At 46.5% G+C, this 27994-nt stretch overlaps 2 protein-coding genes across 2 annotated transcripts in view; one reads left to right on the forward strand and one right to left on the reverse strand.

Moving 5' to 3' along the window:
* Positions 1–27994, forward strand: part of HPSE2 (heparanase 2 (inactive)) — a 273487-nt gene that overhangs the window by 142934 nt on the left and 102559 nt on the right. The window lies entirely within an intron of this gene.
* On the reverse strand, positions 678–9805 carry LOC140106760 (uncharacterized). Its single transcript, XM_072131377.1, has 2 exons — positions 5853–9805; positions 678–5677 (listed from the first exon to the last, which is right to left on the reverse strand). Exon 2 carries the CDS (start codon positions 5275–5277, stop codon positions 1921–1923), a length of 3357 nt encoding a protein of 1118 aa, XP_071987478.1. The 5' UTR covers positions 5278–5677; positions 5853–9805; the 3' UTR covers positions 678–1920.

A 27994-nucleotide genomic window follows, 5' to 3' on the forward strand; every position in this document is an offset into this window, starting at 1 on the left:
TGGGGAAGTCTCAGTCTAGTTCTTTTAGTTCTTGTTCAGATGAAGTTGCATATTATAGATAGGGGTTTTTCATCTGCTAGATATAGGTTATTAACATCATATTGGAGGTGTGACAACATTCTGGAACCCCACAGCTTAGTTCACTACAGCAGCAGAATGAATACACCAAATGGAGCTGGAAGAACAGCTCCATCCATTATGTAGTGGCCAAGCTCCATTACTGCAGCTTGGCTCCTATTTATATATGAAAACTTTAATCTTATGGAACACAGAGACTATTTAAATCCACTATATTAAAGCGGAATTCCCACAAAGACAAGATTCTTAAATGTACTCAGGATAACAAAATATCACATTCTCTAATTCACTGTTATTAACAAAAATGCAGCATTTCACAAATATAAGTCCAACCTGTCCCTATCAGTCCTGGTGCTCTATCTGCTTCCTGCCTCCCCCCTGCACACTTAAGTGTACACATGCACTTCCTTCTGGCAAGCAGCATCGTGCAGAGCTGACTGTGTGAGGCAGATTTACTTACCCTGTCAGGGTCGTAATCGACAATTAACCGGTCCAGTCAGTCACCTCCAAATTAGATAGAGCAAGTGTGCACATTTTCAAGATAAAATCTGAGATAAGATTATTCAGGTTTTAATCTTAAGCAAGCTCTTCACTCTAGCTTTCATGACAGCAAGATTGATTTTATTTCCGTGTTTGTAGCTTTTATACAAAAGAGAAAAAGGTGTGGTTATGTGTCATGCAGCATCATAGTGGGCAAGGGTTAAGCAAATGTGTCTAGCATCCGATGTGCCCTGGTTGGTCAGTTCCAGTATCTGGACAGATAATGTCCTGGGCGTTGAGTTTCGATATGAGGGATGAAGCCTTTTTGGAATCAGGAATGTTGTTCTCTTCCTGGATATAGGGCGTTGGCTGTGTGGATGCCGGCGCCATCTTAAGTAACATATCTGAGCATATTGCTGAGGAGGAAAAACTTTAGTATTTGCCAGCTATATAAAAGTATAAAAAATATAAAACTATAGGCTCATGTACAGATATTCCCCTTCACAATCCCCCCTAAATACTAAATTTTTCCTCTAACGTACCTTCGAGGTTGTCCATGAGTGGGGATAGGTCGGGGTGGGGCTGCTTCACAAACTTCGGGCAAGGCCTGCCCTTTCAGCAAGACCTCACCTCCCGCTTGCACTACGCTAACTTACACTCATGGAGCCCTCCCATCTTACCCTAAATTAGCTCCATGGATGGGGGATTGGGCAATCGTGGTTTATTTTGGGGCATATTAACCCATAATGTGGTTAATCCTGAACCAATGTGGCACGAGCTAAAGAACATCATGTATATAGAAAGGATATGTTTCCTCATGGTGAGGCCGGGTCTCTTCTGCAGTGGGAGGCGTGCGTCCAGGTGGCTTTCCCCTCAAGTTTTACCGCAGTGGGGGTGACAAGAATCACAGTGTATGGACCGTCAAACCTTGGGTCCAGGCAGTTCTTGCGGATGTACTTCTTTACGTATACCTTGTCACCTGGTTGGAAGTCGTGGACCGTGTCACCTGTGGATTCAGAAATAGAAGCAGAGACTGCAGAATGTGTGTTAGACAGTTCTTTTAGACAGACGGACAACAAACTTAACAACTTTATCCATCCCCTCAGCTAACTGCTGCTCCCTAACTTCTGACAACTTAGGGGGTGACCCAAACAGAATCTCACAGGGAGTGAGACCGTGTTTGGCTTGAGGGGTGTGTCTGACATGGTACAGGGCAATGGGCAAGAGTTCTGGCTATTCCTTAGGGTTTTCTTGTGTCATCTTGAGCAGTTTGTTCTTCAAAGTCCCATTCATCCTTTCAACTTTCCCGGAGCTTTGAGGATGATATGGCGTGTGGAGTCCGATGTTGGCTCCTAGCATCTGCTATAGTTCTGTGTAGATTTGCCCTGTGAACACTGGCCCTTGGTCGCTCTCTATCACCTGAGGTACTCCAAATCTACAGGCAATTTCAGTAATCAGTTTCTTGGCTGTGAGCTTGGCAGTCATGTTGACAACTGGGTAGGCTTCTGGCCATCCTGAGAACATGTCCACAGCTACTAAAGCATATTCATATCTTCCTGACTTGGGAAGCTGAATGTGGTCAACTTGGATCCTTTGGAAAGGGTAGTCTGACTTGGCCAGGTGCTGGTAGGGCACTTTGGTCGTGGGAGCTGGGTTGCAGGTAGCACAAATGGAACAGGCCTTCATGTAGGCATTCACAGCTGTAGATAATCCTGGAGCAAAATACATCTTCTTGGCATAGCCTAGTGCTTGGTTCTTTCCTCTGTGCATTACCCCATGAGCCCAGGCAGCAATGGCGGGGTACAGCTTTCTAGGGAGACAGACAAGTCCTTGCATTGTCCAGAGTCCATTCTTATAAGCAGCACCCCATGTTTTCCATGCTTTATGCTCTTCTTCTGGGGCCATCTTTTGTTCCTCTTGTAGCTGAGCAAGGGTAGGAGAAATAATCTTCTCTTCTTCTTCTTTCTTCTTCTGGGCTCTAGTGGCCACCATACAGGGGTAGGTCATCTCTTGTTTGTCCTTCAGGATCCTTTCCAGCCACTCGGATGACACATTCCCCATGGCAGCTTCTTTGGCTGTGCAGTCAGCCAGGTAGTTTCCTCTGGCTGCTTTAGAGTTCACTTTTCCGTGAGCTTTTACCTTGATCACTGCCACCTTGGTAGGCAGTTGTAGAGCTTCCATCAGGCTCTTGATGAGGTCTGCATGCTTCACTGGGGTACCTGCGGCTGTGATGAAGCCTCTGTTCTTCCAGATTATTCCAAAATCATGGGCAATGCCATGGGCATACCTTGAGTCAGTCCTGATGTTCACAGTCTTCCCTTTGGCCAAAGTGCAGGCTTCCTTGAGGGCTATCAGTTCGGCTTCTTGAGCTGACATGGAGGCTGGTATGGCTTCTGCTTTCACCACCTGTGTTTCAGTGGTTACCGCATAATCTGTATGGTACCTTCCAGACTGGTCTGCAAACCTGGAGCCGTCTGTCCAAAGTTCAAGGTCAGGATGGGGTAATTCCTGGGTAGTTACCCCTGGAAGCGTTGAGGTATCATCAAGAAGAACTTGTAAACAGTCATGAGGATCTTCAACTTCTGGAGCAACTCCTGGGTCAGCTTCTTCCCCCCTGGAATGTGGAAGGAGAGTGGCTGGATTGATGACTGAACAACGTTTGAAGGTGATATGGGAAGGCAGAAGTAAAGAACACTGAAGTCTGAGGTATCTCTGGTGGGTCAGATGTCTGGGTTGGGTCTGAGAAAGAACTGCCGCCAGATCATGAGAAGCTTGAATGATGAGGTCATGTCCCAGGACGATGTCAGCAGTCTTGTCTAGGAGTGCATGGGCGGCATGAACTGCTTTCAAAAAAGTAGGAGATGTTCTGGCCACAGGGTCCAGACGGCAAGAGTAGTATCCAATAGGACGTTGTCTCCCGGCATGCTGTTGCGCCAGGACACTAGTTGCATGTCCTTCACTTTCAGAAACAAACAGGTTGAAGGGCTGGGTATAGTCTGGAAGTCCCAGAGCAGGCGCTCTGGAAATGGCCATCTTCAGTTGGTGGTGACAGTCTTGTAGATATGGGAGGACCAGAGGTGAAGCACCTTGTGGTCCTCCTGACTTTAAACAGTCATACAAGGGTTGCATAAGCCTGGATGCATCCGGAATCCATTGTCTGCAGTAGGTGATGAGTCCCAAGAAAGACTGGAGTTGGTTAATGGTGGAAGGAAATGGTAATTTGGCAATGGCCGATTTCCTGTCTTCGGTGAGGTGTCTGGCCCCTTGAGAGACACAATGTCCAAGGAAAATGACCTTTGCGTGACACCATTGAACATTATCCTTGGAAACTTTGCAGTTGGCTGTAGAGAGGAACAGTAGGAGAGACAATGACTCTTGCTCCAGCAGTTGTTTGGAGTCAGCACAGAGGAGAAGATCATCCACATACTGTAGGAGAGTAACTTGTGAATGCTCAGCAATCCAGGGAAACAACACAGTCTTCATAGCCTGAGTAAATTGGTTAGGGCTGTTCTGGGCACCCTGTGGGCACCTTGTCCAAGTGAGTTGGCTTCCACAGGAGGTAAAGGCAAACAGATAACGGCACTCCGGGTGTAAGGGTACACTGAAGAAGGCATTAGCAAGATCGATGACCGTGAAAACCTTCGCAGAGGGTGGAATGCTGGCCAGCAAAGTGTTGGGGTTGGGTACCACCGGAGTTTCCAATACAGTAGCTGCATTGATTGCTCTGAGGTCCTGGACTAACCTGTACTTGGGTGGTGACCCCTTGGGGGTCTTCTTCTGGACAGGAAATAATGGGGTGTTGCAGGAAGAGGTACAGTAGATCAAAACACCTTGCTTGACAAGGGCCTGAATTTGGGTGGAGAGGCCTTGTTCTTGAGCCATCTTCAGAGGATACTGAGGTATCCTTGGGGGCTGAGCCCCCTCTTTTAGATATACCATCACTGGAGGGACTGGTAGAAGTCCTACGTCATCAGGTCCAGTTGACCAGAGTGAGGAAGGGAGTTGGGCTGAGACCCGGTCCGGGACTCCATAGAAGAGATCAGGTTGATGAATTTGCTGAAGCATCAGAGGGAGAGCTCTAAGTACACATCTGTCCATAGTTCCCTCTTCTGACCTGGGGTCATGTAATTCAAGCTGAAGACCTTGGAGAGTATAATTGATAGAAGCTCTAAGACGTTGAAGAAGGTCTGCCCCTAGAAGGTTGATGGGGCAGGTATCTGACACCAGGAAGCGAGCCATGACATCAGGGAAAGGTCCAACGGGGACAGGAATAGTGAGGGGAGACTCAGCAGTGGTGCCGGTAATGCCAATACAATCCTGTGGTCTTGGTTCTTGATATCTTTGGTCCTGGTACCTGGGTTCATCATGTGATCCTTTATAGTCATCAGGTCTGGGTCTATTCTGGGACCCTCTATAGTCATCAGATCTAGGTCCACTTTGGCGCGGTCTGTAGTCATCTCTGGGTCTGGACCTGCAGTCTCTTTTGACATGGCCTTGTCTTCCACAAATCCAGCAGGTAGGGAGAGGTCTCTGGTTGTTGAATCCAAAGGGTCCTTGCTGTTGTGGTGTCTGCCACGGATGAGATGCATGGGGTACTGGTGGCTGAGGGTAGTAGTTGACAGGCATAGGTGGTCCTGTAGGGGCTTGCTGTACCATAATAGGAGCAGGGACTGGTTCTTCATCTGAATCACTGTCCATTGAAGTGGTGGTCATCAGCATCACTTCCTTTTTTCTTCTTGTCTCTCTCCTTATGTTGAGCTTTCTGGAATCCTTTGATTATGGTTACAGCATCCTTGAATCCTGCGGATAGGATTTCTGGACGAGTGGCAAGAACTTTGTCTTTAAGTTCATCTTGGAGGCCCTCCACTAGGGCCTTTACAAGCATGTGGGCTTGGATCTTATTATGGAGGGTGAATCCGAGATCCTCAAATTGTTGAGACAGTCTGGAGGAGTACCCGTCCATAGGTTCATCTTTTTCCTGCTGGACGTCCTGGATAGAACCTGCCTGGTCGGTGAGGCATTCCTGTGCCCAAGTCTTCATCTGGGAACAGAAGTCCAACCCTGACTGGTAACTGTCCTGGTCCGGTACTGCCGAGGCGTCCAGATACTTCAGGATGACCTGCAGATAAGTGTCAGGAGTTTTAACAGTAACCATATTGTAAAGATCCCTCCAGGTGGCACCATAGATCTGGCGGTTCTGCTCCAACTTCCGCAGAAACTGCATAGGGTGTTTATCCGGGTCTGGGAGTTTACTGATGATAGTGTCCAGTTGCGTGGGTGTGAAAGCCACGTACCTAGTAGGTTCACTGGTGAGGGTCTTGCTCTTCAGGGGAGCTTCTGCTGTGACAGTAGTCATGTTTAGGTCAGGGAGTGTAGGAACACTGGGTGTGACTGTGGTTTTCTTCATCTGGGACTGCAGGGTCTCCACTGTTCGGTAGTTTGCTGTCCACACTGTTCCTCTTTCCCCCTCTGGGGTGCCTGTGGGGTAAGCAGTGGAGGCTGCGGTCCCGGTCCCTTGGTGTGTGAAAGTCCGGTAGAGAGCCGGGCCCTGGACTTGGGAGGGTCAGTTTTCCACTCATCTCCGCTGTCTGCTATAGCGGCATGTCTATCTTGCCTGTAGAGTGGGGACCCTTGCAAAATTTCAGGGGTTATTTGGACTTGAGGGGCCGGCTGATCCTGATCACGCTTTTTGTGAGCTCGGGTGTCATACTGGACTGGAAACAGGCCTAGCGCCTGTGAGGGGTGAGATGAACTTTCTTCCGAAGTGCTTGGGCCTTGGTAGTAGGCCCCGGAAGAAGTGAGGATACAGTGGCTGCACCCGGGTCTCTGCAGGAGTACCAAGATGGCCACTGCCGGAAGAGGGGCATATTCTGGATTGCCAGCTTTCTTTCCTCTGTCAGGTATCTGCCTGTGGCTGAGAAGCAGTGGCCTAGGAAGACCACTTTCTCCTGGCAGTACTGGAGTTTGTCTTTGGAAACTTTGCAACCCTTCTGGAACAGAAAACACATAAGGTCAATAAATGCATCCTGGCAAACAAAAACAGTAGGTCCTCCGCATACTGAAAAGGAGAACATCCAGTAAGGGGCTAGTCTGCCAGTCTACTCCCTGTAGGGCCGTGGGGTATTGGCTGGGTGAGCTTTACCGCCCTTGTGGGAATCTACATCAGGTATACTGGAATATTGAAGTGGTAAAGGCAAATAGGTACTGGCAATTTTCATGTAGGGGCCCAGAGAGAACATTTGCCAAATCAATAACAGTGAATAATATGTCACTCTCAGGGACTGCTGCCAGTTTGGGCTAGGGACCACTGGGCTTCAGTACACCCATTGGCAGCTTGGAGGTCATGGACCATGCTACATGTATCCAGCTGTTCTTTCCGGGCCTTTTCCTTAACCGGGAATGGGTTAAAATCATCATCGGGCTAGCAGGGGAGAGTTTTACAATGAAAAGCACTAACTCTATTTGGAAGAGGGGGACTGTTCTTGCTGACATCCTTGCCCGTAATCACCCCCCTTGTCCTGCCCTGTTGGGGCCGTCTCCGCCACTCACTATAGTAATGTCTCCTCCCCACAGTCGAAACACGCCCACTTGGGTCGGTCGGTTGAGACTTCCGGAAACGTTGTCAATCTGACTTTGCCGTGGTCTGTGAAACTGGTCTCTGTTTCCCTCTGGCTTTCAGTCCCTGTATACATAAGTCTGGTAGAGATGTCTCCAGTCGTTAACACCTTTGGTAACAACCCATTACAAAACAGATGTACACTACACTCTCAGGTCATCAAATCTTCCATTACCGTGTGCGTCTTGCTTTATCTCATCCAGACATATAGGATTCTCTTAACTATCTATAAACTACTGGCCAGACTCCAACATCTCAACAAAATCCAGGTACACTTAAGTTGGTTTTTAATCAAAAAGGAACAAAAGTCAGTCCTAGGCTCTGTAATACAGTCGGGGGGCTTGTTCTTGCTTAGTCTGTTATGCTGTAAGCGTCAAGGTCAGAACAGAACACACACTGATAACACAGCTCAGGCAGAACCGTAGATTTTTGGAGGACTTCAGCATCAAGGTCATTTACATGTCTTCAGAAAACAAAACGCAGCTACACAGCCCCCGAGATCTATCTCTCGTTAACCTCTTAAACACCAGAAAGCAGGTACCAGACACATTGCAACACTTTTTTATAGTAATTTTTCTGCAGTTGTCGGGATCAAATAAATTTTTAACTATCAGAGATGACCATACCCAAACGAACAGCGTTGCACATCCAAGAATAATCTGAACAGAGAACTGAAATAAGATGAAATCATCTCAGCCGGCGTTCTGAGCCCTGTTCAGGCCCTTCAATGGTGCTTCACTGCTACCCACAACCAGCGTTTATGGCTGCCAATAGTAGGGTTATAGGTAATTAACTTTCAGGGACTTGAAGGGAATATAACTTAAAATGGCCGCCACTGAAAAATAAACTGTCTTAAAATGGCTGCTACCGGAAGAGGGGCATGCCCCACTTCCGCTGGATTTGGGGCTGTGTCTATGTGGGCGTGGAGCACCATACTGACAACAAGTCTCCACCCCATCCGGGTTCTGAATTCCACATACGTCACATGTCCACCCCTCCGGACTTGAACCGGCGCCATTATAGGGCGGTGGCGAGCCAAGAGGAACGGCGGCCATTTTAGATGCATCTTTTTCATTACAATTTTTAACACTTTGTGATTCACATTTTACATATCCGTAAATCATTTCTGCCCCTTCACTGCCACCTTCTCCTTTCTTGTGCTGACTCTAACAGCCCCTTGTCCTCTAGGGACCCTTTACTACCATCTAAGATGGTCTTCCACAGTGTGGGCTGTAATCTCCCTGACTTCCCTGCCTGTTCTACAAACTTGTACAAGTCTTTTGCATATTTCACATATTTCTTTCCTTCTCTCTGCTCCACTATCTGGGTTGCCATCTGTGCTCCCGGGGGGAGGCTGTGTTCCTTTCTCATGAGACGTAACATTCGGTCTAACTAAATAGAGTACTATGTTGGCGTGGCCACTCGCTCAACACAGCGATCCCCGTTAAATCAAAATCCTTTCCACACGTGCGCCACGGTGTTACTCTGTCCTAACCAATATACAGGCTAACACGGTGGTCTGGTCCCCAACCAGAATAACGGTATCCACTACGGTACTCTATGCAGGTAACTCTCCTAGTGAGAAGTTCCTACTGGGTTATACTCCCCAGCTCGCCTAATTTCAGGCTTAGACACCCGTCATGGCGTATTTCTCTACTCTGACGGCCGATGTCACTAGACATTACTTAGTTACGTCTTTAAATATTCTTTTCCTGATCACAATACAACTTTAAATAACCAGACGGCAACACACAAATTTACTTCACTGTCCAGGCAGAAATTATCAGTGACTGATGGAGCGGGGGTGGTGTTTGAAAACGAAACTAAATCGTCTTCCTTGCTGTGTCACGGTTCTGAGCGTAGCGCTGAGACAAAGAGGAGCCCACCACTCAGACAATCACCCCGCAGACCCGTAGAGTCCGGAGACTACTACCTCACGCCCTCGGATACACAGATAAGTACTATATATATATTATATACATAGACATACCGTGTTCCTGTGAGATTGATCAGATCTCCTCCGGGAGCGTCAGGAGTCATCCACCGGGTGTTAGTGCGGGTCCCCGGGGGCTCAGAGGCTCAGGCCACGCCCCACGTTGGGCGCCAAATTGTCAGGGTCGTAATCGACAATTAACCGGTCCAGTCAGTCACCTCCAAATTAGATAGAGCAAGTGTGCACATTTTCAAGATAAAATCTGAGATAAGATTATTCAGGTTTTAATCTTAAGCAAGCTCTTCACTCTAGCTTTCATGACAGCAAGATTGATTTTATTTCCGTGTTTGTAGCTTTTATACAAAAGAGAAAAAGGTGTGGTTATGTGTCATGCAGCATCATAGTGGGCAAGGGTTAAGCAAATGTGTCTAGCATCCGATGTGCCCTGGTTGGTCAGTTCCAGTATCTGGACAGATAATGTCCTGGGCGTTGAGTTTCGATATGAGGGATGAAGCCTTTTTGGAATCAGGAATGTTGTTCTCTTCCTGGATATAGGGCGTTGGCTGTGTGGATGCCGGCGCCATCTTAAGTAACATATCTGAGCATATTGCTGAGGAGGAAAAACTTTAGTATTTGCCAGCTATATAAAAGTATAAAAAATATAAAACTATAGGCTCATGTACAGATATTCCCCTTCACAACCCGATCCAGGGGCGCTTCACTAAGGCAGTTCCTCCAATGTCCACCAGGTGTCGCTGCTGCGCTGAAGTTCATTGGAATGCACTGATCTTCACCAAGCCGGGCCGAGTGCAGGTAAGCCCGTGTCCAGCGACACTTTTTTTTTTTTTTAAATTCGGCGGTTTTTCCAAATCCGTCGGGTTTTCGTGCGGCCACGCCCCCAGATTTCCGTCGCGTGCATGCCAGCGCCAATGGGCCACAATCCGATCGCGTGCGCTAAAAACCCGGGGCAATTCAGGGAAAATTGGCGCAAAACGGAAATATTAGGTAAACCCGTCGCAAAAACTGGAATTGGGCCCTTAGTAAATGACCCCCTGTGTGTTATAGGTCAGATAGGAGAGCTGAGAGAATCATTTGGGCAGATGTACTTACCAGTCCCTGCACGATCCCCGAGCTACGTTCCCCGACGGGAATGAACAGCTGCCGCGATACACTACCAGCGTGCGCCCGTGACGCTTCCCCGCTCAGGTCCCCGGAGTTCACCTTTTTCTTCCCGGTGCATGTAAGTGGCTTGCAATGTTAAATCCTGCGGTTTTGTCTGCCGAAGCCCACTACCCTGCCCCCCCCCCATTTCTGTTGCCTGAAAGCCGGTGCGATTGTGACACAATCCAATCGCGCACGATCCCCAAAAAGCTGGGACAGCCGACAAAAATGCGGCTGCGGGACCCTTAGTAAATAAGCCCCATTGTGCCATATATCCATCTCATGACTCTCATCCGTCTCATCTGTGTCAGATACTAATAGAATGTTCAGAAGTTGAATAAAAGTGTATAGAAACCCTTACCCTGATAATGTAAGCACATTGTCAGCACACAGCATCTTATAGCACAGAGGGATCATGAAGTCTCTGTGGCTTATTGTAGCGAATCACATGCAAAAACTCCATATACTGCAATACAGTAGTATTGCAGTATGTGGTAAGAACGATCTGACCATCTAGGGTTAATGCACCCTTGATGGTCTAAGACAGTGATTTTCAACTTTTTTTGAGCCGCGGCACACTTTTTATACTTAGAAAGTCCTGGGGCACACCACCAACCAAAATAGCACAAAATGACACTAAAACAGTCATATTATACATAAAGTTAATAATAAAGATTCTAAATTTATTTTACTCACTCAGTGTGAACCCTGGGCCTGTTTGGATAAACACAAAAGGGATATCCTGGCAGGAATGGTGGAAGGACACACGAAGCTCTTCCCCAACACTTCTCAGTTTCTCCCTGTTTTTAGTATATGGTGCTGATTATTATGTGGCTCATATACTGCAATATAAAGGGTACAATGAGAAGTACTATGGCCATGAGACCAGAGTACGAGTGCCAGTTCATATACTCGGCATATGAACTGATACTTGTAGTACTCCAGCCTCATGACTATAGTATTTCTCTGGGAAACAAAACACAGTTACCATAGTTTGGGGAACTTTCCCCGCGGCACACCCGACCATGTGTCGCGGCACACAAGTGTGCCACGGCACACTGGTTGAAAATCACTGGTCTAAGATATTGTGAATAAAGAAAGAAAAAAAAGAATTTAAAAAATGTAAAAAATTAATAAAATATTAAAAATTCAAATCACCCCCCTTTCCCTAGAACTGATATAAAATATAATAAACCGTAAAAATCACAGACACATTAGGTATCGCCGCGTCCCAAAATGCCCGATCTATCAAAATATAAAAACGGTTATGGCCGGCGGTGACCTTGAGACGGAAAATGGCGCCCAAATGTCCGAAATGCGACTTTTACACCTTTTTACTTGGTTAAAAAATTTAATGAAAAGTGATCAAAATGTCGCACAGACCTCAAAATGATAGCAATGAAAACGTCGTCTCATTTGCGCCCTCCTTCTTGTGCTGAGAGCCGTGACGTCACCTCGCTTTCAGCACTTATCGCCCATGTGCAGAGACAAACTATCGGCAGCTGCAGCAGTGAGAAGTGTCAGGCTGTGCGATAGTTTGTCTCTGCGCATGCGCAATGTGACATCACGGCTATGGGCACCAGGAGGAGGGTGCATAAGAAGATGGAGGCGTGCATAATTAATATTCGGAAGAGAACGAAAGATGGCAGGTGATGTAGGGGTAACACCGAAGGCTTATTTGCATATATGAGTAAATCAAATTTTTGGCTAAACTGAAGGTTGATGTCCCTAAACAAAGTATGCGCCGTAATCAGTATTGTATAGCCTACAGGGCGGTGCGCGCGCAGGATTTCATCATGTGAGCAGTGGTAGGTTTCCTTTCATTACATTGGTTGCACCTTCTCTACCTTCCCCTTTAATAACTTCTTCCAGGGTCAGGTAGCTGGATGCACAGTCAGAGTCCCAGTATCTGCTCCCATTTTGCTCGTGCTGCTCATAGAAAGCTATTTCACATAGTTTATTAGCATAAAGATACTTGTGTATACAACGTGTTTACCGCAAATTCCAGGCAGAACCACAATTTCCTGCAAAATGTTTGAGATCTGTCAGAATCCTTGACTACACACAATGTGCAAATATAGTATTTGTTTTTGTGTACATCAATGAAGGAAAATTGCATTTAATTATATTTAGATGTCAGATCTGCCTGTGTTTGATATTTCACAGGGGTCCCGGCTTCACTTGTACATACAGCATGTAGCGCTGGCTTTCCTGTTGTAGTGTAGGTCGGTATTATTATATATACATTGTTGCGGTGTTAGAAGAGTCTAAGGGCCACCACTGGTGGAGCACCGTGGGAGCACCGAGTGTGTAGTCTTGGCTCTTGCTGGAGCTTCCATAGGGTTGAAAGGAAACTGGCCACAGCAGAGCTCCGTTCCCGAGATACCGGTAGATATCCTGTGGATATGTCATAAAAAGTTAAGAAATATCCCTTTAAATAAGTTTTTATTCAAATTTAAATTATTTCATTTACGTTTTATTTAAACTGTACCCTTTAGGCACAGTTTCATTATGTTACCAGCCCCTTACCCCACGGACCCTTTTTAGTAAGTATGATTTTACTTCTTATAAGTCAGCTACACACTTCCGCCACAATATGGCTACCTGCGCAGAAACGGGTGCTGTTCATGGGCCCAAACAATGGATCCATTCTCTAGGTGCTATCAGTTTGTAATCCAGCGGATGGAGCAGCAGATCTAGCATGGGCCCAGTTGCTCCATTAAATTGTTTGGGAATGATAGAAATAATGGGGCACATTTACTAAGGTCCTCGCGCCAGTTTTCTGTCGGACTTTGCACATTCTTTGTAGTGCAAACTGCTTGTACGGGTAATTAAGAAGGGTCTGAGACACTTTAGTGTCACGCATGATTATTTTGTGGCGCAGCTAGAGATCATGCGACACAAATTAGGGGGCATCCGGTGCTCAGTCGGACCATGTGCCAGATTTATCATGCAAAGTCCGACAAAAGTGTGTTTCTTGCTCCATGTTAAAGGTGCAGCACAAAAAAGCTGCTCCACCCAGTAGCACATGCTTGTCCTGGCACTTCAACCAATAGCGCATGTTCATCCTGCCGCATCACCCAGTAGGGCATGCTCGTCCTGCTGCTCCACCCAATAGCGCATGCTCGTCCTGCTGCTCCACCCAGTAGCGCATGCTCGTCCTGCTGCTCCACCCAATAGCGCATGATCGTCCTGCTGCTCCACCCAGTAGCGCATGTTCATCCTACCGCATCACCCAGTAGGGCATGCTCGTCCTGCTGCTCCACCCAATAGCGCATGCTCGTCCTGCTTCTCCACCCAGTAGCGCATGTTCATCCTACCGCATCACCCAATAGGGCATGCTCGTCCTGCTGCTCCACCCAATAGCGCATGCTCGTCCTGCTGCTTCACCCAGTAGCGCATGCTCGTCCTGCCGCTCCACCCAGTAGCGCATGTTCATCCTACCGCATCACCCAGTAGCGCATGCTTGTCCTGCCGCTCCACCCAGTAGCACATGCTTGTTCTGCCGCTCCATCCACTATTGCATACTCTTCCTGCCGCTCCATCCAGTAGCACATGTTTGTCCTGCCGCTCCATCCAGTATTGCATACTCGTCCTGCCGCTCCATCCAGTAGCACATACTTGTCCTGCCGCTCCATCCAGTAGCACATACTTGTCCTGCCGCTCCATCCAGTAGCACATACTTGTCCTGCCGCTCCATCCAGTAGCACATACTCGTCCTGCCGGTCCATCCAGTAGCACATGCTTGTCCTGCCGCTCCATCCAGTATTGCCTACTCGTCCTGCCGCTCCATCCAGTAGCACATGCTTGTCCTGCCGCTCCATCCAGTATTGCATACTCGTCCTGCCGCTCCACCCAGTAGCGCATGTTCATCCTACCGCATCACCCAGTAGCGCATGCTTGTCCTGCCGCTCCACCCAGTAGCACACGCTTGTCCTGCCGCTCCACCCAGTAGCACATGCTTGTCCTGCCGCTCCATCCAGTATTGCCTACTCGTCCTGCCGCTCCATCCAGTAGCACATGCTTGTCCTGCCGCTCCATCCAGTATTGCATACTCGTCCTGCCGCTCCATCCAGTAGCGCATGCTTGTCCTGCCGCTTCACCCCATAGTGCATGCTTTTTCTGTCGCTCCACTGAGTAGCACACGCTAGTCCTGCCGCTCCACCCAGAAGCGCATAATTTTCCTGCTTCTCCACCCAGTAGCGCATGCTTGTCCTGCTGCTCCACCCAGTAGCGCATGCTTGTCCTGCTGCTCCACCCTGTATTGCATACTCATCCTGCCGCTCCACCCCATAGTACATGCTTGTTCTGTCGCTGCACCCAGTAGTCCATACTTGTCCTGCCTCTCAAATCCCAATGGGATTCCTGTTCTCCAGATCCTGACGGTCCTGTTCTTGTAACCGGTGGGGTCCCAGAAGTTACACACTCACCGATCAGCTAGCTATCTCCTATCCTGTGGTTAGGGAATAACTAAGATACTTGGGAGAATCCCTATTACCAATTGAAAGATGACATGAGTCCATTGAAATGCATGTGTCAGGCTTGAACATGTCCAAAACCTTACACCATGATCCCTTGCTCTGGTCCACCTGCGTTTGTTACTACGGACCCTTAGTAAATAAGCCCCATTGTTTGAGCGTTGCCAATCACTCCACATATAAGGGACTCCCTCACTATAATCTATAGAGATGAACGGGAAGGTGTTATAATGTTACACAGAGGGGATATTTATTGTAGCGTTTCGCCTACCACTGTCCTATACTAACACGTTACACATGTGCGGCCGCCCAGAAACAGGTGTCTGAAGAATTATACAAAATGATCTTAATTATTATTACATCTGACAAGTGGCGTTTGATCTTTTTGCAGTATAAACACAGGATATTTTTGTGTTATGGTTGGTGACATCCGTGTTTAGCCTGCACAACGCACGACGTGATAAATAACCTCTCACATTATCGGGTGTTGGCATCTCCTTTAAGGAAATCTCCAGCACTGGATCTAAAACTATAATGGCAAAACCAGACTCACTGTTCTGCTGTGATACAGCTGGAAAGTGTCAGGGAAACCGCATGGAATAATGTTATTACTGCAATGAGCTAATTGTTATTCAGGATTAAAGACACTGCATTACATTAGGTATTGTAGCCACTTAAAGGGAACCTTTCCCCAACCCCAATCTCTTTGCATCTCTTAATATGCATTGTCTCACAGATTCCGGAATAGTTGGAATAATTTCTCTAGCGCCCCCCCCCCCCCCTTATTCCTGAGAAATCAGTGTCTGTATTTCTGTTCTCCATCGTCAATTGAGAGGCACCAGGTCCTCTGCTCCAGCCCTGGACCACCTACCTGACAGTACAGAACCTCATCAAGATAGTCTTGTAGTAGGTTTAGTACTCAATATGCAAATTAGGCTTTCTTCTGTCATGTGGGTGGTCCTGAGTTGAAGCAGACAGCCTGGCTCCACCCACCTGACAGTGGGAAACTGAAAATAACTATTGGGGACTAGAGGGAAAATTCTGGAGGTGCCTTCATAGATATGCAAATCAGCTGGGCAGTGCACTGTACCTTACTATAAGGTGGTTGGACTGATTTTTTATTTATTTTTTTACTACAAAAGGGGCAGGACTGATTTTTTGTTTTACTGATTTACAGGACTGTTTTTCTTTGTATAAAGGCGGGACTGATTTATTTTCTACTATAAGGGGTGGCACTGATTTTTTTCTATAAGAGGGTGGCACTGATTTTTTTCTATAAGAGGGTGGCACTGATTTTTTTCTATAAGGGGCGGGACTGATTTTTTATCTATGAGAGGGTGGGCTGGACTTTTTTTTATTTTTATAACTGTGACTGGTGGGACAGAGTTTCAATTTTTTTTTTTTACTATAAAGGGGTGGAATTGATTATTTATTTACTACAAAGCAGGCAAGACTGATTTTTTTTTTCTTTTTTTTTTCTTAAATGGGACTAATTTGCCTTTAGAAAAGCTTCGTCTCTACACTGGAATTGCTGACCCGTGCTAGTCCTAACAGCTTTACATTTCATTGACATTTTTCACCTTGACTTGGGTCACGACTTGGGTCACGACTTTTTCCACCAGAATCTCAGTGGCAGAACATGTGGTTTGAACCATCCCCTTAATAACCACAGAGTGACCTATTCCTCTGCTCGCCAAGTAGGACACCACTTTCAATTGGCAGTATCCACTGGGAGAGCTTTCTATAATACTCCTCCTATGAGGTCTTCTAACTAAAGTGAGCGGAACCATAGCAGAACCTTTCACCGTGGAATCGTCTCACTTTACTTGGGTTATTTGTTTCACTGTATCCAGGTTGTCGTAGCCTTTGTGAGTTGTTACAATGTAGCGAGTGGCTCCGAGATGTCAGTGCATTCAGAGCATCTCAGGGAAGGCTCATTCCTGGGTTTCTGGCATATTCGGGAATGTTGAGAATCATTCCAGACACTGCTGTTTGTTGATAAATCATAAAGATCACAGCAAAGTGTTTTAGCTAAATTGTGTAAAACTAGGGCTGAGATCTGGCGCGGTGGTGCCAGCTGTCAGCTCATTTAGAAACACACATCATAGATTTCAGGTTTTTTTTTTAAGACATCTGCTGTTATATGCGAGGAAAATACTCATTCTGTCAGCAAAAAAGCTGGCAGCGGGGCCCGGTGTTGTTTAAGAACAGCCCGGTGTCCACCTTTGACATTCCGGAATAATCGGAGGGGACGCGGATTAGGAGTCGTCGGATGGTGTGAGTGTACGTGCCGGCAGCTAATGACACATTCTTGATTTTAGAGAAGTGAAGATTTAACGTGGGCACTGAATCCAGATCCCATGTATGTAATACAAATACTTTACCATCTGAACATTGAAACCAGATCCTGTGGCTGCCATCCAAACGTTTACTACCTGAGGATGAATCCCAGACTTCTGGAGCGGATCCAAGCTCATTAGCAGCTGGGGACAAACAGACCTCACAGGTGACAGCAAAAATATTATCTGGTTAGCAAAAATCCACCCACCTCATCCACTTCCTTCTACACAAGTGTATAAAACACATTCCTCTCGCTCTCCCCTTCCAGGAAAATGAGGTTTAAAGGCGAAACGCGTCGTGGAAGCAGCTCCACCGCTCTGGAAATCATTAATATGGAGGGATTAGAGTCTGCAATGTCTGAGGATCTGCCGCCTCCTCACACACTTGTTGTTTTCCTGAATCTAATAATGTAATTAGCCTAAAAGAGAAAAACAAACGCGTTTTGAGCAAATTATCACCAATGTTATGGCTCAGTTTGGGATTGTATCCAAGAAATTCTAGAATCCACTGGAAACCAGTTTATTATTGTGAATATTCGTTAGAGACTTCTATTGGCCCATTACCTAATGAATAATAATAATCTTTATAAAATAGCGCCATCATATTCCGTATATACAAATAAAATAAGACATCACAGGCATTCATATAAAACAATAGGAATGAATTATCCCTGGAAGAGCACCAGGAGGTAATGCCCAGCCACAGGGAGAGGTTGTCTGAGAATACAGAAAAACAGGTCCAATGAAATGTACCAAGCATTTACCAGGCCCATTGCCAGTCTGCTAGAACCGCAATACCAGGTACTGCCCATGGTCAACAGGGGGGCACTATCTACATTCATATCTCTGTCAGCTGCTTATAACTCTCACAATGAAAATGCAGTGCCCTATCTGCAGGCAGCATGTTATAGAGCAGGAGGAGCTGACCATATTGTACATAGTGTCCTATCTGCAGGCAGTATGTTATAGAGCAGGAGGAGCTGAGCATATTGTACATAGTGTCCTATCTGCAGGCAGCATGTTATAGAGCAGGAGGAGCTGAACATATTGTACATAGTGTCCTATCTGCAGGCAGTATGTTATAGAGCAGGAGGAGCTGAGCACATTGTACATAGTGTCCTATCTGCAGGCAGCATGTTATAGAGCAGGAGGAGCTGAGCAGATTGTACACAGTGTCCTATCTGCAGGCAGCATGTTATAGAACAGGAGGAACTGAGCAGATTGAACATAGTGTCCTATCTGCAGGCAGCATGTTATAGATCAGGAGGAGCTGAGCAGATTGTACATAGTGTCCTATCTGCAGGCAGCATGTTATAGAGCAGGAGGAGCTGAGCAGATTGTACATAGTGTCCTATCTGCAGGCAGCATGTTATACAGCAGGAGGTGCTGAGCACATTGTACACAGTGTCCTATCTGCAGGCATGTTATAGAGCAGGAGGAGCTGAGCAGATTGTACATAGTGCCCTATCTGCAGGCAGCATGTTATAGAGCAAGAGTGGATAAGCAGATTGTATATAGTGTCCTATCTGCAGGCAGCACATTATAGAGCAGGAGGAACTGAGCAGATTGTGCATAGTGTCCTATCTGCAGGCAGCATGTTATAGAGCAGGAGGAACTGAGTAGATTGTACATAGTGTCCTATGTGCAGGCAGCATGTTATAGAGCAGGAGGAGCTGAGCAGATTGTACACAGTGTCCTATCTGCATGCCATATATTATAGAGCAGAAGGAGCTGAGGAGATTGTAAACAGTGTCCTATGTACATGTAGCATGTTATAGAGCAGGAGGAGCTGAGCAGATTGTATATAGTGTCCTATCTGCAGGCAGCATGTTATAGAGCAGGAGGAGCTGAGCAGATTGTACATAGTGTCCTATCTGCAGGCAGCATGTTATAGAGAAGGAGGAGCTGGGCAGGTTGTACATAGTGTCCTATCTGCAGGCAGCATGTTATAGAGCAGGAGGAGCTGAGCAGATTGTACATAGTGTCCTATATGTAGGCAGCAGGTTATAGAGCAGGAGGATCTGAGCAGATTGTACATAGTGTCCTATCTGCAGGCAGCATGTTATAGAGCAGGAGGAGCTGAGCAGATTGTACATAGTGTCCTATATGTAGGCAGCAGGTTATAGAGCAGGAGGATCTGAGCAGGTTGTACATAGTGTCCTATCTGCAGGCAGCATGTTATAGAGAAGGAGGAGCTGGGCAGGTTGTACATAGTGTCCTATCTGCAGGCAGCATGTTATAGAGCAGGAGGAGCTGAGCAGATTGTACATAGTGTCCTATATGTAGGCAGCATGTTATAGAGCAGGAGGATCTGAGCTCTGCATTTTCTGGTCAGTGGATTTCATTTTTCATGCTGTCATAAATCTGTGTAAAAATTTTCCCTTATGTGTGAACTTGGCTGTGAAAATCCCATTCACATGAATGTGATGCAGAGTCAAGATACTGAATCTATTACATAATCCATGTACCATACAGCACAGGTAAACATCCATAAGACACAACATGAACATTATGATTTTTATTACATTTTCTATACTTATACCTTAATGGCCACTTTCTTCATTTTATCTTAAAGGGATTGTCCAAACCACATATACATTGCTGAACCATTCATCCTCTATGGGCAGGTTACTGCTCCATTCACACAGTGAGGATGGGGATTGGGGTCCCCTCCGATCATCTAGTTTTGTTGATATCTTGTTTAGGTGACACAACCCTTGTAATGTAAGATAGGAGACAGTCAGCAATGCGGCAGCTCATGGAAGGAGGAAATGGGAAAGATCCCAATGTTTAGGGTGACAGATCAGGTCAATAATGGGGTCTAAGTGGATGATCCCCTCACTACTAATGTTATTACTCCAGGATTCTGGCAGTTTCGGCAGTGATCGGAGCGCAGGGACTTAGTTGTTTCCCTATTTCCTTATCCTATGTGTGTAATGTAATCCCGATGCCGTGTGATATCTGTCATTACACGCGTGACGGCCGCGCGTCTCACCGCATGGAAATACCGTGCATGACAAAAACAGCTTTGAGCGCCAGAGAACACCCCTGTCTTTTTAGGGGCTTGTCCGCACTCTCTGTGTTTCTTGCCTGGATTGAATTTTAAGAGTTTCACTTTCACAGAGTCTCCGGCTTATTCTGTATTTAGCTTTTATTACACTGCCGAGAAATGATTGTAAAATATTGCGGCAAAAGATCAGCTTTATCATGGTGGGGGGCTCCACAGCAATGACTGTTGTGCATCCATAGACATACACTGAGGGGGCTTCATCTAAACCCGTCAATCAGATGCCAGATTTAATTTCCTAGAGGCTCTTAAAAGAAAATCTACCATTATAAAAAAAACAGGGACATTACTCATAGATCCAGGCACTGTGACTGTGGTTATCTTCTTATATTTGTTATCCATGACCTCCATCATTTAAAATCAACTTTTAAAATTATGCTAATGAGCCAGAAGGGCTCTGGGGGTGTTATCAGAGCCCCTCTGTGACAGAGCTTCACAGACTGTTACACTGTGCAGGAGCCCTTCCCCCTCCCACTGTGTTAAATTACAGCAGGCACAGGGGGGAGTGCTGAGTGAGCAGAGTGGAGATGGAAAGGTGCTCCTCCACAGTGTAACAACCTTTACAACCAGAGCACAGAGGGGCTAGGGTAGCCTTTCTTTCTCATTACCATAATTGTAAAAGTTGATTTTAGAAGGCAGGAGGCCATAGATAACAAATATAAGAAGATCCCACAGTCCCGGTGCCTGGATCTACGAGTAATGTCCCGGGTTTATCAGGATGGATTGTGATGGTGATTTGGCACAGAAATACCATTTTAGAGAATTAAGAGTCTGAGACCCCCCAACAATGAGCGGAAGCATCTTTCTGTTTATGGAGCCTTTTCAAATAATCCAACTCATTCAATTATTTAGGGCCCGATGGTTTGAGTGATATAGGAGAGGCTGAGCTGGATCCTCCTCCATGCTCCATACTGTGTCAGCATCCACAGGAGGCCAATACAGTGTAAAGCCAAGGCTGAGAAGGGACCATGTAGAGCAAAGTTGTGCATTAGAAGGGTTCAAAGATTTAACTTGACTTGTGCCTCCAGAAATGCCATATGTGCCCCTGGTTGGCAGCATTGCCCCCTGGTGGCTGCACAGGTAGCTGGAGTTTGGCTTCCATTGCATATGGTGATGGTTTCAGTTTATGAAGTCTCTTGGGGTTTCCATTCAAGTCTTGTACATTTCTGGATCGGTGTTTGCATCGCGTTTACTACTTTAAAGCAAAACTGTAGTGAGAAGTCATAAATGTGCACCCAACATTTACTGGGTACAGCTGGACTCAGCGCCAGGAATCACACAAAGACGCAAACAAGAGCCGCACAGTCATGATGAGCGGACCAGCGCCAGAACCTCCGCATTGCCAGACATTGCACCTCCAGCCGTGCCGTTACCTCTGCGCTGCCTGTGAGTTTATAGTGCGACTTTCCTGCTACACCTGCAAGTTAGTGGAGCCATTAAAAAGTGACCTCAAAGGATTAGTAGGGAGCACAGGGCCCATTAGATTAACAGGTTGAGGCTTTGGCAGGAGGCCGGGTGCGAGGGACTGGACCTTATGTCATGTGTGTACAGAGCGGAGGAGATTGTGACCTTATACATAACTACAGTGAAAGAAGGAAAACAGAACTGATGTTTGGACTTTCTTTATCCATCACCAGGAATGTCATATTTAGCTGCTGACAGGTTCCAATAGCCGATGCAGCTGCAGCCTGTGTCTCAGTCTCCTCCACGCTCATCCAGCTCCCTCCCCCCCTGCCCTGCCCTGTCATGTGCATAGAGCAAGCGGGGGAGAGAGGGGATAGTGAAGAGGAGAGGAAGAATGCATGAGGAGATACAGACACGTATCTGCTGCCCCCCACCGCCCAGAAACAATGTTACATATATATAAATAAACAAATTTAATGATAAACATGTTAAAGGGGATAAAACATTTGATATATGGCTGCTGCAGGGTTTTATAAAATATTAAAATACTTATACTCAACTTCTTTGCCTCTCCCGTGCTTCTACTGTGAGGGCGCATTCACACGTTGCATTTTGACCTGCGTTTTCATTGCGTTTGAAATGCATATACAACAGCTGAGGAGAGGTGATTTGCCTAATTACATCACTGTTGACATTTATGTTTACAAAACGCATCATAAACACGATGTTAACGCATACGTTAACACATGTATTTTGTTAGCGTGTGTGTTAACATTGCGTTAACAAACGTAAACTGTAATGTAATTAGGCAAATTACCTCTCATCAGCTGTTGTAATGCGTTTCAAAAGCAATGAAAACGCAACGTGAGAACGTGCCCTGAAGGTTAAAGCTGCTCATCCTGCACTACACAATTAAAGATATGATAGGTCACCAGGAGTGATAGGAATTACTTCCTCCCACTCCTTTTAGGGTGTGAAGCATCATTTTTAATCACCTGCAAAGTCATTTGTAAACGAGCTGAAAAGAGTCACTTTTTGCCACGCGGTAAGGCTTGACTTGGAACAACACTTTTTTTTTCTGGTGCCATTGTAAAGATGTGAATCTCTGCTTTAAAAAGATCAGACAGAGTTTGGAGTGTGAGCTGCAGTTAATGGTCCAGTCTGCTCCAGACTAACTTGGAACATCGCTGGTCTCTGTTTACAAACAAAGACTGCACAAATGATGATGCCAGGGGCGGCTTAACCCTTTCAGGACCTGGCCCTTTTTTGTTTTTTCATTTTCATTTTTCACTCCCCATGATCAAAAATCCATAACTGAGCTGTGTGACGGCTTATTTTCTGCGTAACAAATTGCACTTCATAGAGATGGTATTGAATATTCCATGCCTTGTACTAGGAAGCGGGAAAAAAATTCCAAAGGCAGTGAAATTGGTAAAAAAAACGCATTTGTGCCGTCTTCTTGTGGGCTTGGATATTACGGATTTCACTGAGCGCCCCAAATGACAGGTCTACTTTATTCTTTGGGTCGGTGCGATTACGGGGATACCAAATTTATATAGGTTTTATAATGTTTTCATACATTTACAAAAATTAAAACCTCCTGTACAAAAATTTTTTTGGGGGATTTTGCCGTCTTCTGGCGCTAATAACTTTTTTATACTTTGGTGTACGGAGCTGTGGGTGGTGTTGTTTTTTGCGGATTTTGATGACGTTTACAATGTTATCAATTTTAGGACTGTTCGACCTTGTGATCACTTTTTATAGAATTTTTTAATTTTTTTAAATGAAAAAAAAAGTGCCATTTTCGACTTTGGGCGCGATTTCCGTTACGGGATTAAACGCAGTGAAAAAACATTATTATATTTTGATAGATCGGGCATTTTCGGACGATGTGTTTATGATTTTTACTGTTTATTTATATTTATATCAGTTCTAGGGAAAGGGGGGTGATTTGAGTTTTTAGGGTTTTTTTATTATAATTTTTTTTAAACTTTTTTTTATTTTTAGTATTTTTCAGACTCCCTAGGGTACTTTAACCCTAGGGTGTCTGCACGATCCTACCATATACTGCCATACTACAGTACACTACAGTATGGCAGTATATGGGGATTTTACTCCTCATACATTACAATGTGCTGATAGCACATTGTAATGCATGGGTTAACCCGAAGTAGCCTCGGGTCTTCGTGAAACCCGAAGCTACCATGGCGACGGATCGCCGCTCCCCGATGACGTCACAAGGAGCGGAGATCCCCGAAAAGATGGCGGCGCCCATGCGCCGCAATCCTTTTGAAGCCGCCGGCGACTTTGCCGGCAGCCATCGCTGTGATAACACCCGCGATCGGTGCTGGCACTGCAGTATGCAGCAAAGACTTACCGGCTATGGAGAGGGCTCAGCCCGTGAGCCCTCTCCATGCTCCCGCGGCCGACCTGTGACGTGCTATTACGTCACGGGTCGTGAACGGCTTAATACTGCTATGTGCCCTGGACTGTATGAATATTATGGCCCCTACAAGTCTGGAATCACTTCCTACATCTGGTACTAGAAGCAGCTTCTTGGGGAATGAAGGAGGCTTCCTTTCCTTTCTGCTTTCTTTTAATCTGCAGGTTCTGGACCTATAGAGGACCTTCAAAGGTCCTGAAATGGCTCTTATGTACATATGTATTGAGAGCAGGAACAGATATATAAGGATTTCATTGGTGAAGGTTCTTCTCAGTATAAAATCTGGTGGGTGGTTTGGGTGGCCATGGGGCCCCTCGAAGGCTGTGGCCCCGGGCTACCGCCCAAAATGCCTGATTACAATTCACTACTGGATGTCATGTCAGTGGCACAGGACCACCATCAGTGTTAGGCTGCACTCACATCATACTAGTTATGGCGGTAGGTTGTGCGCTGGATCAGAGCACAGGAGAGAAGTATAAAGGTGTTTGCTATTTCCATCAACCCTTCTGCCTGCTCCAAAATTGTCACGTGCAGAAGTGCAGAATTGAAAAGTAATTGGGAGGATAAAATAAGTAACTACTGAGGTTCTACGGTCATTTCTCATGAGCAGCCTCACGGGCCAGCGCCGGCAGGGTCCTCTTAGAAGCCGCTCTGCCAGTACCTGTTACTCTCTGCACCCTGACATTTTCCAGACATCCCTAAAGGGAGAAGGACACCTGATTCCACTTAGAACTCAAGCGTCTCGCACCCCCCCTGCCGACACCTCTCTTTCTTGAAAGTGGAGAGCGCCAGAGAGAACAAGGACATAATTAGCCTGGAAAAAAATTCTCCAGAACTTCCGTGAAACTTCAAGCTGATTTCATGATGGCGAAGAGACAAACAGAATGTCCCGAGGAATGGCCGCCCCTCGAGGAGGATTGCTCAGACGCCTTTGATGTTTTCTGTCCTTGGTCATTACTTGAGGCCATGTTGCTGACATGTTTATACTCTCTATACTACCGCATCGTGTGCAAACCACAGAAGTATAGTCCCACCCTGGAACCTTGAGATTGAAGACGTTGTGGCGTTATTTTAGCCCAAATTCAAAGATATAAGTAGTGTATTATAGAGTATAACATATGTAATTGCTCCTAACTTTCTTCCAATCAGTCGTCCAATGTGTTTACTAGAGGTTTGCAGTGAGATGCAGTCAGTCATGGGAAACAAGATGGATTTAGGAAGTTCATCTGGCATGTTGTATTTCCCTGCCTTTTTGTTCTCAATGCAAATAAGCCACTAAGGCGGCCGTCACACGCTGCATTCTTGGTGCATTTTTGCATGTTTATTATGCACAAATACAGAAAACAGCCAAACGCACGGTAAACGTGCAAAAACGAACGGACCAAGAACGCACCGTGTGACAGCAAGCCCCCTTTAGAGAGTTTAGAGCTTGCATGTGTATTGGGTAATTGCTAGGAATAGCTGTTGTCTTAAAGGAAATCTACCACCAGGATGAAGGATTGTAAACCAAGCACACTGACATATTGGTGTGCTTCCCCTCTGGCAGGATCCGCTTGTCTTTTACCTCCCTACGCCCTGGTTTTCCCAAAAAAAGGCTTTTCAAATTATGCAAATGAGCCTGAGCGGCTTTAGGGTCCATTGGTGTTAATGGAGCCTGGAGCCCCTCAGACTCATTTACATAATTCTAAAAACAAGGGCATAAGAAGCTACAAGGACAGCAGATCCTGTCTGAGGGGGAGCACACCAGTATGTCAGTGTGCTTGGTTTGGAATCATCCTGGTGGTAAATTTCCTTTAAAGGAATGGCTACATTTCTGTAAAAAAAATACATACAGGTTACAGGTTACATACAAGATAGGGTCTGTAGGTTTGTTCTTAAGTTGAATTTGTATGTAAGTTGGAACTGTATATTTTATAATGGTAGATTCAGACAAAAAAACATTTTTTGCCCCAGTGTTTCAAAATATTTTGCTATCGAAAAAATATGGGATCCCTCTAAAAGATCCCCTCGAGATAGTGGTTCCTCAAGATGGGAGCAATGTCGGAAAAAAAAGGGGGAGACAAAACGAGCGCTCTCCTAGTGTAGTAAGCCTGGTACCATTAAAGGTGCTAGAAACATAATTAATGCGCTCACCTTATAGCGCTTGATTAAAGCGCTTCATACAGATCTATCCTTAATGGCTGCCGGCTCCTCCTTCCTCGCTGGACGATCCGACTGATTCGGACTGAGTGCGGGATTAAAGATATATATTGTGTCGTATCCAATGCACTTACATGCACCAGGAAGAAGAAGGTGAACTCCGGGGACCTGAGTGGGGAAGCGACACATGCAGGATATCGGGCGCAGGATCTTAGTGACTCCCCGCACAGCGCATTATACACGGACAATGCACTTACATGCACCAGGAAGAAGAAGGTGAACTCCGGGGACCTGAGCGGGGAAGCGACACATGCAGGATATCGGGCGCACGATCTTAGTGACTCCCCGCACAGCACATTATACATGGACAATGCACTTACTTGCACCAGGAAGAAGAAGGTGAACTCCGGGGACCTGAGCGGGGAAGTGACACATGCAGGATATCGTGCGCATGATCTTAGTGACTCCCCGCACAGCACATTATACACGGACAATGCACTTACATGCACCAGGAAGAAGAAGGTGAACTCCGGGGACCTGAGCGGGGAAGCGACACATGCAGGATATCGGGCACACGATCTTAGTGACTCCTCGCACAGCGCATTATACACAGACAATGCACTTACATGCACCAGGAAGAAGAAGGTGAACTCCGGGGACCTGAGCGGGGAAGCGACACATGCAGGATATCGGGCGCACGATCTTAGTGACTCCCCGCACAGCGCATTATACACAGACAATGCACTTACATGCACCAGGAAGAAGAAGGTGAACTCTGGGGACCTGAGCGGGGAAGCGACACATGCAGGATATCGGGCGCAGGATCTTAGTGACTCCCCGCACAGCGCATTATACACAGACAATGCACTTACATACACCAGGAAGAAGAAGGTGAACTCCGGGGACCTGAGCGGGGAAGCGACACATGCAGGATATCGGGCGCAGGATCTTAGTGACTCCCCGCACAGCGCATTATACACAGACAATGCACTTACATGCACCAGGAAGAAGAAGGTGAACTCCGGGGACCTGAGCAGGGAAGCGACACATGCAGGATATCGGGTGCAGGATCTTAGTGACTCCCCGCACAGTGCACTATACACGGACTATGCACTTACATACACCAGGAAGAAGAAGGTGAACTCCGGGGACCTGAGCGGGGAAGTGACACATGCAGGATATCGGGTGCAGGATCTCAGTGACTCCCCGCACAGTGCATTATACACGGACAATGCACTTACATGCACCAGGAAGAAGAAGGTGAACTCTGGGGACCTGAGCGGGGAAGCGACACATGCAGGATATCGGGCGCAGGATCTTAGTGACTCCCTGCACAGCGCATTATACACGGACAATGCACTTACATGCACCAGGAAGAAGAAGGTGAACTCCGGGGACCTGAGCGGGGAAGCGACACATGCAGGATATCGGGCGCAGGATATTAGTGACTCCCCGCACAGCGCATTATACACGGACAATGCACTTACATGCACCAGAAAGAAGAAGGTGAACTCCGGGGACCTGAGCGGGGAAGCGACACATGCAGGATATCGGGCGCAGGATCTTAGTGACTCCCCGCACAGCGCATTATACACAGACAATGCACTTACATGCACCAGGAAGAAGAAGGTGAACTCCGGGGACCTGAGCAGGGAAGCGACACATGCAGGATATCGGGCGCAGGATCTTAGTGACTCCCCGCACAGCGCATTATACACGGACAATGCACTTACATGCACCAGGAAGAAGAAGGTGAACTCCGGGGACCTGAGCGGGGAAGCAACACATGCAAGATATCGGGCGCTGGATCTTAGTGACTCCCCGCACAGCGCATTATACACGGACAATGCACTTAC

The sequence above is a fragment of the Engystomops pustulosus genome, chromosome 11 (genome assembly GCF_040894005.1).
Source record: "Engystomops pustulosus chromosome 11, aEngPut4.maternal, whole genome shotgun sequence".
Classification (NCBI taxonomy): Eukaryota; Metazoa; Chordata; class Amphibia; order Anura; family Leptodactylidae; genus Engystomops; species Engystomops pustulosus.

What these genes read in the sequence shown, in the direction of transcription:
- LOC140106760 (XM_072131377.1), bottom strand. Translation starts at nt 5,277, where the DNA reads ATGCTGATGACCACCACTTCAATGGACAGTGATTCAGATGAAGAACCA.